The sequence below is a fragment of the Hyaena hyaena genome, unplaced genomic scaffold (genome assembly GCF_003009895.1).
Source record: "Hyaena hyaena isolate Hyena2069 unplaced genomic scaffold, ASM300989v1 scaffold_194, whole genome shotgun sequence".
In the NCBI taxonomy this organism is placed as follows: Eukaryota; Metazoa; Chordata; class Mammalia; order Carnivora; family Hyaenidae; genus Hyaena; species Hyaena hyaena.
Genome location: NW_024080826.1, coordinates 407,490 through 417,371, shown reverse-complemented (window position 1 = coordinate 417,371; position 9,882 = coordinate 407,490). Strand labels below are relative to the sequence as shown.

General features: G+C 58.0%; 1 protein-coding gene across 1 annotated transcript in view; it reads right to left on the bottom strand.

The window, feature by feature from the left end:
- Positions 1–345: 345 nt before the first annotated feature.
- Positions 346–9,882, bottom strand: part of ROR2 (receptor tyrosine kinase like orphan receptor 2) — a gene marked incomplete at its 5' end in the record, with an annotated part of 38,949 nt that continues 29,412 nt past the window's right edge. The window contains 4 exons of the mRNA XM_039241476.1: positions 346–2,729; positions 4,572–4,774; positions 7,678–7,923; positions 9,432–9,746. Of these exons, the coding sequence (XP_039097407.1) occupies positions 1,290–2,729; positions 4,572–4,774; positions 7,678–7,923; positions 9,432–9,746 (2,204 nt within the window). The remainder of the gene's footprint in view (positions 2,730–4,571; positions 4,775–7,677; positions 7,924–9,431; positions 9,747–9,882) is intronic.

The window sequence follows — 9,882 nt, the reverse complement described above, 5'->3', positions numbered from 1 at the left end:
GTGGGAAGGTAGCCCATTCGCAGCTCACCCCTGCCCCAGGGCCCTGGGACATGCCCGGCTCCCGGTCTCACACTGTCAGGGGCCACAGGGCCTCAGGAGGAGAGAGGCTAAAACCAAACACCAACTTCTCATCGTCTGCAATCAATCCACCCCTGAGAGACCCTAACGGACAAGCGACGAGCTTGTTTCCATCTGTGACCTGGCAGCGGAAGTCCAGGCTCGGAGGCTGTTGCTGGCCCTGGTCAAGACCCCAGCCCCGGTCACCAGCGATCGCTCACGCGGCCCCTCCACTGCCCGACGTCCTCACCACCTGCAGAGAGCCGACCAAAAGTTCTGTTTCGCTTTATTGGATACGCCAGGTACGGGAGTTACAAGTGGGAGCTGTGGGCGTGCGGGCGGCGCGGGGAGCCGTGAGCCTTCTCTCCCGGCGGCGCTGAAATGAACGGACCTCGCCTCCATCTCGCAGGAACACGAGCAAACAAACAAACAAACGGGAAAACCAGGTGGCATTCCACAGCGGGTAACGTAAACAGTTAAATTACTAAAGCTCACAATACTTCACTGGGAGTGGCATAGGAAAACCACATAAATTACATTTTTAAGGTCTGTACATGATTCTAAAGGAACAAAATAACAATACTGTGCTCTGTACAACGTTGCTCCTAACGTTTCCAAACCCCAGAAACACTTTCCAGACAAGTGGGCAAAATACACATGCAGGGTAATTCAAACCACGTCACAAAAATACAAAATCACATCGGTTGTTTTTTTTTTTAAGGCACATTTTCATTTAAGGCACACAGAACTTGCACTGCGGAAGCCCGGGCTCGGGGGACCATGGCGGGCAGCAGGGTCCTGGCGGGCGGCTGGAGGGAGACAGTCACGGGCAGGGGGCGGCGGGGGGAACGCAGGCCTCCTCCGATCTCGCACAGGCTGGCCGCCGGGAATCTCAAAGCCCAAGGTTGCACCTCACTGCCCCTGCGGGCCCATATTCCAGAAGATTCACCACGTTCAATCCACATGCTGGCGTGGAAGCCTCCTTCCTGCAAAGCCGGGCAGTGCGCGCTGTGGTCTAACCTCAGGGGATGCAGACCGTGCAGGTGGGCGCCACGCATCTTCCCGGGCCCCCTGCCGGCGCCAGCACGGAGACCGTCCACGCACGAGTGGCCACAACGGCAGCTCTGTCTGTGCTCACGAGGACAGCGGAGGAGACTTCGCTCGGGGACAGCGCAAACCAGCGGGGGCGGGGGGGGCGGGGAAGGGGGTGCCCAAGCCGCCCCGCGTGCCCCTCAGGCCTCCAGCTGGACCTCGGCCTCGTCCATCTGCAGGGTGTCATTGTCCCCCAGCAGCTCGGTCTCCGGGACGGAGCCGTCCTCCTCGGCCTGCTGCACAGGGCTCTGGGCCGTGTCCTCTGGGGCGTGCGGTGCGTCCTCGGTGGCCTCGGAGAGCAGGGCTGCCCGGTCCGCCACGGACGTGTTGGAGGGCGCCGTGGTGACGTAGCCCGTGCTGGTGGAGCCGCTGCCGCTGTGGTGGGAGCCGGGCTTGGGGACCGCCGGGGCGGGCACCTGCTGCGGGGCCATCTGCATCGGGATCTGGACCGGGTAGAAGTTGGGCAGGTAGGCCCCGTAGGCCGGCACCGGCTGGTACCCATTGACGGGGATGTAGAGCTGGGGAGGGGGCACCATGGGCCGGATCTGGCCCTTCATGGGCATGAATGGGGGCTGCGGGAAGGGCTGGGCCTTGGGCTTGGGGCCCCCGTAGCGGGCGTTGCTGACGTTGCTGACCGGGCTGGTGCTCAGGGAGCTGGTCTGCGTGGCGTTGCTGGCCCCCGAGGTCTGCGCCGAGCTGTTGTAGGTGGACAGGTTGCCCCAGGCCCGGAGCCGGCCGTGGATGTCCTTGAAGCGGGGCCGCCGGCTGGGGAACTCGTTCCAGCACTCGAGCATCAGGGCGTACACCCAGGCCGGGCAGTCGTCGGGGCAGGGCAGCACCTGGCGGCTGCGCACCATCTCCACCACGTCCTGGTTCGCGTGGCCGCAGTACGGCTGCAGGCCGTAGCTGAAGACCTCCCACAGCACCACGCCGTACGACCAGATGTCCGAGTCCACGGAGAACTTGCCGTACACGATGGCCTCGGGGGACATCCAGCGTATGGGCAGGAGCGCGCTGCCCATCAGCTTGTAGTAGTCGGCCGAGTACACCTCCCGGAACAGCCCCAGGTCCGAGATCTTCACGTTGAGCTTGTCGTACACGAGGACGTTGCGGGTGGCCAGGTCCTTGTGCACCACGTGGTGGCTGGACAGGTACTCCATGCCCGACGCGATCTGCGCCGCCACGTGCACGAAGTCGGGCGGCTCCAGCGCGGACTTCACCGTGCGGTCGTCGTCGGTGCTGCCCACGTCCGAGTGCGGCGAGCGCATGACCAGGAATTCGTGGAGGTCCCCGTGCGAGCAGTAGCTGAAGACCATGCTCAGGGGCTGGTCCCTGGTCACCACGCCCAGCAGGCACACGACGTTGGGGTGCTGCAGCCGCGCCCGAAGCATGGCCTCATGCCGGAACTCCTCCCGGAGGGGCCCCTCCGCCTTGTCCTTCAGCGTCTTGATGGCCACGGCCTGGCTCTGCTCCCCTGGCGCCGGGCCGAACAGGTGGCCTTTGTAGACCTTCCCGAAGCGATCCTCCCCGAGCTCCTCCATGAACCTCACTGAGGACAAGCTGATCTCCTTGAGCTTGGCCTGCCGAGGAGGAAAGTCCCAGTGAATCACTTCTGTTCCCAGCACGGGACGGGGCCAAGCAGGGCAGCTGGGAGCCGGGGAGGCGCAGGGGGCAGTCCCAGCCAAGTCCCACCCCCCGGCCCTGCCCACCCCAGACTCAGCCAGCCCTGAACACCACTCTCTGCCCTTAAACATGCCCCGAAGCCGTGAGGCTGCCTGAAAACCTTCAACAGGTCCCAACCAGCCTGCAAGCAATGTGCCCCCAGACGCCAGACACCGTTCCAGAGTGTGGGTGCACCCCTGTCCACACTGAAGCACACACCACCCCCCAGCCAGGCTGGGCTCCGCTGTGCCCGGGGCACCCTGGACCCTCCCGGCCGCACCCCCCACCCGGGGCCTGTACTGCTGCCCTCGACAGGTGCCCGCCCTTGGACGAGGTCCAGGCATGAGTGAGCATCACGAGACCTAAGCTCTGTCTTGAAGCCTGCGGTGGGCTTCCCACGATTCCCGCTGTTTTTAGCGTCCTGGCCGTCACTCTCCAGCTGCCCTGTGGGCCCGTCTCACTGCTCCCCCTGATTAGATGCCTTAGGACAGAAGCACCATCGGACTGCGTGAGACCAGCCCAAACCTTGCCCCTCTCAGCTCTACGGCCAGCCCTGTCCTTCTTGGGGGAGGCTCCCGCTGCAAGGGGCTCCGCACTCCGCCCCATCCACCCCCACAGCCCCGACAAACATGCAGGGACTGCTGGCTACGGAGCTGGGTGAGGCCACTCGCTCCTGACCACAGTGAAGACCCCCTTGGAGCCCAGACAGGAACGAATGTCCCCCCAAAGCTTGCAAGTAGCAGAAACGTTCCTGCACGTGAGGCAGGCAGGTGACGACTACTCTCTTGTGCTGTATTTTGGGGTGCTCTCGCTGTCCTAAGAGCTCTCGGGATGGTGGCCTTCAGCGAACCCTGTCCTGTCTTCACTAGGAGCCTACTGCAGCCCACTGCATGAGGACCAGAAAACACACCCCAACCCTTTAGAAGAGCCAGCCTGGCTCGCAGGCCGTGGGCCAATCTGAGCCCTTTCCCTTCTGTTCTCCTGTGGGGAGCGCGGAACCCTGCAGGCTCAGGATGGCTCCCCTGGCTCCCGATAATGCACAGGTCCAGGCAGGGGGGAAGCCAGAGACGGCGAGGCAGTGGACCCCAAACACGCCTGCCGCTTACTCCCTAAGGGAACGAAGGTCTTACATGATTTAGACAAGATACAGCGAAATCGAGGGCAGTTTAAAATAGTTATGTGTCAGGGAGCCTGGGGGGCTCGGTCAGTTGGGAATCCGACCCCTGGTTTTGGCTCAGGTCATGATCCCAGGGTCGTGGGATCGAGTCCCGTGTTGCGCTTTATGCTGGGTGTGGAGCCTGCTTGAGATTATCTCTCCCTCTGCCCTTTTCCACAGCTTGTGCTCTCTCTCTCTTAAAAAATAATAAAATAAAATAAAATAAAACAAAGTAAAGTAAAAAGAAAAGAAAGTAAAAATAAGTAAAAAATTAAATTAAATAAAAATAAAATTAAAACAAAGTAAAGATAAAATAAAGTAAAAATAAGTGAAGTAAAAAGTTAAAAATAAAGTAAAACTAAAATAAAGTAAAAAGAAAAGAAAGTAAAAAGAAAGTGAAAATAAATAAAATAAAAAATAAAATAAAAATATAAAGTAAAAGAAAGTAAAAATAAAATAAAAGAAAGTAAAAATAAAATAAACAGACTAGGACCGGGTAGAACAGGACAGCATAGCTCTGTGCTGTGTAATGAGTACGTCAGGAAGCCGAATCCCGCGGGCCAGCGGTCTCTGGGTAGAGGCTATGCCCGCACGGGCAGGAGACCTGCTTGTGCTGGCTGATGAGGGGTATCTCCACGTCCTGGCTGGGTGACGCCATCAGCTGCCGCCGCTGCGGGGTGGACCCAGAGGACTTCTGCTTATTCCGGCACATGCAGACCAGGAAGAATAGGCACGCGATGACCAGGGGAATCGCGATGCTCGGAACCAAGATGTACAGAATTCCCATCCTGCTGCTGTCCTGGGGGCCTGTGAACAGCAAGGGTCACGAGGTTATAAGAAGCATCCCCCTTCCCACTCGACGTTCTCCACCAGCCCCCCTCCCCGACCCCACTACAATATTCAAACACAGTGGACATTTCCACGTGTCACACGGAGGGGCAGAACTGCACGCCATGCCTAAAACAAGGGTAACATCCTGAAAATCGCACATCCTGCTGTACATTTATGAAACACGATCCCCAACTGTCACCAAGGCATCAAATGGGAATACACAGCACAGAAGATAAATGAATTCAAAGGGTCTTATCAGAGTAATAAGCAAGGTAGTAGGTGAGCAGTGACCCTGGTCTGCAGCATTTTAGGATTTTCCACATTTTTTGTATAACGGACACATATTCTTTTAAGATAATAATGAAAACTGCATTTGATTTCGAAGAGCACTGGCAGCCAGTGAGTTTGACCCCATACAGTACGTAGCTGGGGCTGGAGCCTTGAAGAAAGCATGGCGGGATGTATAGACGGAGGACTCCATGTGGATTTACTTTTTTGCACAAGAAGCAACGCTTTGTCTCCCTCTGCAGGATTTACGGAGACACACACGGGGCACGCCGGGCTGAAGCACTGTCCCCAACCAGTGTCTGTCTGTCCCTTCCATCAGCCCCATGTCCCCCAACCCCACACACATAAAATCAAAACTCTCCTGGCCCCACCCTCGAGGCAGATGTTCTAGAAGCTTCAGGGGCAGTGGAGATTGTGGGTCATGGTCATTTGTCATCAGAAGGGCTGGGGAAGATTCCATGCCCTTCAGGTCAAGGTCAGTGATGTGAGCATAGTCCAAACACCTGGGTGACCATTTGTCTTACCAATGACTTTTCAAAATCACCACCAGATAACGTGCACATTAATGACTATATATTACAGGAAAGTGGGTATTCCTAACAGCCCATTCACCAAACGCTATCCCACTGAGAACAGGTGGGTGTTCACCTGATTTTCTGGGTATATTTTAAGGTGAACATGAAATAAATGATATTCAGCTAGTTTGACACACAGAAGCAACAATTTGACATGTTTTCAAAGAATTATAAGTAGAATTCTTTTCAAATAGAATCATATCATCGATATTTTCCTGTTCCTGGTTTTGTGGCAGAAAAACACATCTCAGACAAGGTCTCATGAAAACCAGACAGCCCTGCGCATTCTTCAATAGCCGCACCCAGTTCCACGGTCATCAGCCTCCAAGTCCCCACTGGTAAACAATTAGCCTGTTTCTGATTTAGCTACTAAAAGTGATACTGAAATAAGTATCCTTAGTATTTCGGACCCTTAAGTGCAAATGTTTTTGCAATATAAGGTATTCTTAGAATTGTCAAACCAAACAACGTACATATTTTTATGTTTTGTTTTATTTCTATTTACAAAAGTAGTAACTGCTCATTGAAAAAATGTCTTCTATTTTAACATTTCTGTAGGCTGTGGGAAACCACTGCTAAAAGTTTGCTGTGTAGGATCCAAAACTTCATCCATAAAAAGCAGGTGGCTATGTGTGCACCCGCCCCCCCCCCCCCAAACAACCCTTTTTCCTTTATGAAGAAAGAGACAGAGAAGGGACAGGAGGGAAGGATGAAGAGGGAGGGGATGATGAAGGGGAGGAAGAGGCAGCAGAAATAACACAGCCATGGCCCTACAACTGCCCTCTTTCCGTCAACAGGACACCATGGACACCCTCCCTCGCAGGAAGCTCTCTTAGACAACAGTAGCGTCCCACGGAGTAGCTTTACGATAATCTAACTACCGACATTTTCATCCTAAAATTTATTTGTGCAGCGATCAATCACCTGAAGGTCTGTGTTAGGCTCTGTGGTGAGGGGCTCCTGAGGGGCTCAGTGAGCCGAGTATCTGGCTCTTCATTTCGGCTCAAGTCATGATCTCACAGAGATCAAGCCCTTCGTCGGGCTCGGCTTAAGACTCTCGCTCTTCTCCCTCTGCCCCTGCTCTCATTCTCTCAAAAAAAAAAAAAAAAAAAAAGAAAAGAAAGAAAAAAAAAGAAAAAGAAAAGAAAGATCTGTGGAGCTATGAGTGGCAAATTTGGAACTGCCCAATCTTATGCTTCCAGAACATGAAGATGCCAGTTGTCACTCCCGGCGACTACAGGTGGAACCGTGCTCGGCCCGGGGCTGACAGGGGACAGAGCGAGCCTGGCTTTGCTGCACTGTTCATCTCTCCTCATCTCTGTGTCTTCTCAGTAACGTTCCACCAACCCACTGCCTCCAGGGTCCAAATGTAAGACTCAGAAGGCTCTTCTCTCGGGGTGTCCAGGCTGACGGGAGCCGGCAAAACGTAAATAAATGGTTGCAGTACAGGAATCACGTTTGTAAAGTCTGCAGCCCTGAATCACCCCCTCTCCTCCTGTTCCTCATTTAACAGAGAAACCGCAGCGAAACCAGTTACAAGGTTGAAGTTCTGCTGTTCCTCACTCTGCCAAGCCCCTTGTGAAGGCCGGTGCAGAGGAGCGGGGGGCAGAGCTGTGTCCCTAGCGACAGATGCCGGGAAGCACCTTTGTTAATACCACTGTGACCACGCTCATGGAGAAACGAGCGACCTGACCCAACACCCTTCCCAGCACCGCACACACGGCAGGGGGCTGACAGGGGGCTCCCAGGACATAAACAGCAGTCCCCGGGGTGCTGCAATTAGGGGCCATCAGCACATGACTCTTCAGACTTGTCTGGAACTTAGACCGTCCCAGAATGACCAGATATTACTTCCATAAAGTCAACGGCTTTACTTAAAACCAACAATCCCGGTGGTGACGTGGGCGGGGGGAGGGAGGGAGGGAGGGCGCCACCAGCCTCCCGGCCCCACGTCACCCCCGGGTCGCACCAACAGTCAACACTTTCAAAAAAAAAAGAGAGAGAGAGAATACATACTACAAGGGGGTACGTCACACAGTTCCATGCGTACGTTTTTATTCTGCGTGAAGCACCAAGGGCCCTCCATCTGGCCCCCCGGGTTCCGGCAGTACGCGTGGCCCCCTCCGAGCTCGGGGAAGTCGGCGCTGCTCAGGTGGTGGCTGTGCGGGAGCTGCAGGGCCCACGGCTGGCAGTGGTGCCCTGACTTGGTGGTGCTGGCGGTGCCCCGGTAATCTGTGCCGGAGCCGTTGTAGCACTGCTGGTCTGCGGGGGGAAGAGGCGTTAGCGGACCCGAGGGCACTGGGCAGCGGCCCAGCCCCGGGGTGCAGAGAGCACCCCTCTGCAACTCGGGCACCAGCAGGGGCAGCAAAGCCACTGCGCCCGCATGTCCCCGACTGGAATTTCCGGAAGAGTGGACGTATCCAACTTCCAAGAAGAGCAGCACTGAAAGTAATGACATCATAGAGCCCCGAGCCCACGCATTACACTGGGGCGCATCTGGGGCGCATCTGGGGTGCCTGGGTGGCTCGGTCGGTTGAGCGTCTGACTTCAGCATCAGGTCATGGTCTCACGGTTTGTGGGTTCAAGCCCCGTGTCAGACTCTGTGCTGACAGCTCGCAGCCTGGCCTGTTTTGGATTCTGTGTCTCCCCCTCTCTCTGTGCCTCCCCTGAACTCTCCCTGTCACTCTCTCGCTCAAAAATAAACATTAAAAAACATTTTAAAAAAAAATTGAGGTGCATCAGGGACACACACAGGTGGGGAAGAAAAGCCATCTGGGGTTCTACCCCGATCCTGAGACGGCCTCTGGGACCCACCAGGCGCCTCCATTCCAGAATGGGGACGTCAACCCCAACCTCGTGTTCACTTGCAGCAGAGGCAAAGCCGAAGTGAAGGGGGGAAGGTGAACCCCTAGGCCACAGCCGCGGAGCCGCTCTGCCACCCAGCGAGGACACCACGGGCATCTCTGCAGCCCAGGGGAGGCTCGGAGAGCCCTGCGGTGCGGGCGGTGAACGGCAGTTCTGCAGAGCTTGCCGGTGTGGGCGCCGTTCTAAGTACTTTCTCAAGATGAACTCACTTGATCTTCCTCCCAGCCTCGGAGGTTAGGAGTCCTCATCCCCGAGCGATGGGAGGAAGCTGGTATTTAAACTACTTGTCCAGGCTCCCACCTTGGGGAAGCCCTGCAGCCAGGACTGGGGCGTGAGCCAGTGAGCCCAGAGGCCAGGCTTTGACTGCCCTGGTGCCGAGCTGTGCCTGCTCTGGGAGCCCCCAGCCTCGCTGGAGAAGTGACTCCAGACCCCAAGCCCGGGAGGAAGCAGACACAGACACAGACAGCCTTCTGGGGCAGGTGCCACGAAGACGCCCACCTTGGACAAGCGGACCAAAGCTGGGGCGGTAGGGACTCACTGGGGTCCCTAGGGGGGCAGGGCGCACCGGCTGTGAGCCTGCGCTGGAAGGACCCCGTGACTGCGCCAGGGCGGAGGGGGCCCCGGGCCCTAGCAGGCACCCCCCGTCTCTAGCAGGCACCCCCCCCTCGTCTCTAGCAGGCACCCCCCTCGGGGCCCTCGCAGGCACCCCCCCCGGGGCCCTCGCAGGCACCCCCCCAGGGCCCTAGCAGGCACGCCCCCCCGTCTCTAGCAGGCACCCCCCCATCTCTAGCAGGCACCCCCCCGTCTCTAGCAGGCACCCCCCGGGGCTCTAGCAGGCACCCCCCCGTCTCTAGCAGGCACCCCCCTGGCCCCCGCAGGCACCCCCGCCCCCCCCCCGCACTCACAGCGGCCCAGCCGCTCGGCCGGGATGCCGATGCGCATGCAGTTGGCGGCGTCGGGGCTCTCGGGCAGGGGCAGCGCGTCGCAGCGCGGCAGCTGCAGCCGCATGAGGATGAGCGGGTTGGAGCGCGCGATGCTGTACTCCTGGCGGCACAGGTCGCTCTCCAGCACCTCGCACTCGTCGCGGCACAGCTCGCGCGGCTTGGGCGCCCGGGAGCGCGCGTCGCACAGCGGGAACACGAAGTGGCAGAAGGAGGGGATGGCGAACTGCGAGCACTGGTCCGACAGGTGCGTGGAGGTGCCGATCATGGTGAAGGCCGCTGCGGGCGGGCCGGCGTCAGCGCCCGCCCGCCCCGCCCCGGCCCCTCCCCGCCCCGTCCCCTCCCCTCCCCTCCCCCCCTGCCCCGGCCCCTCCCCCCTGCCCGGCCCCTCCCCCCACCCCCTCCCTCTGCCACG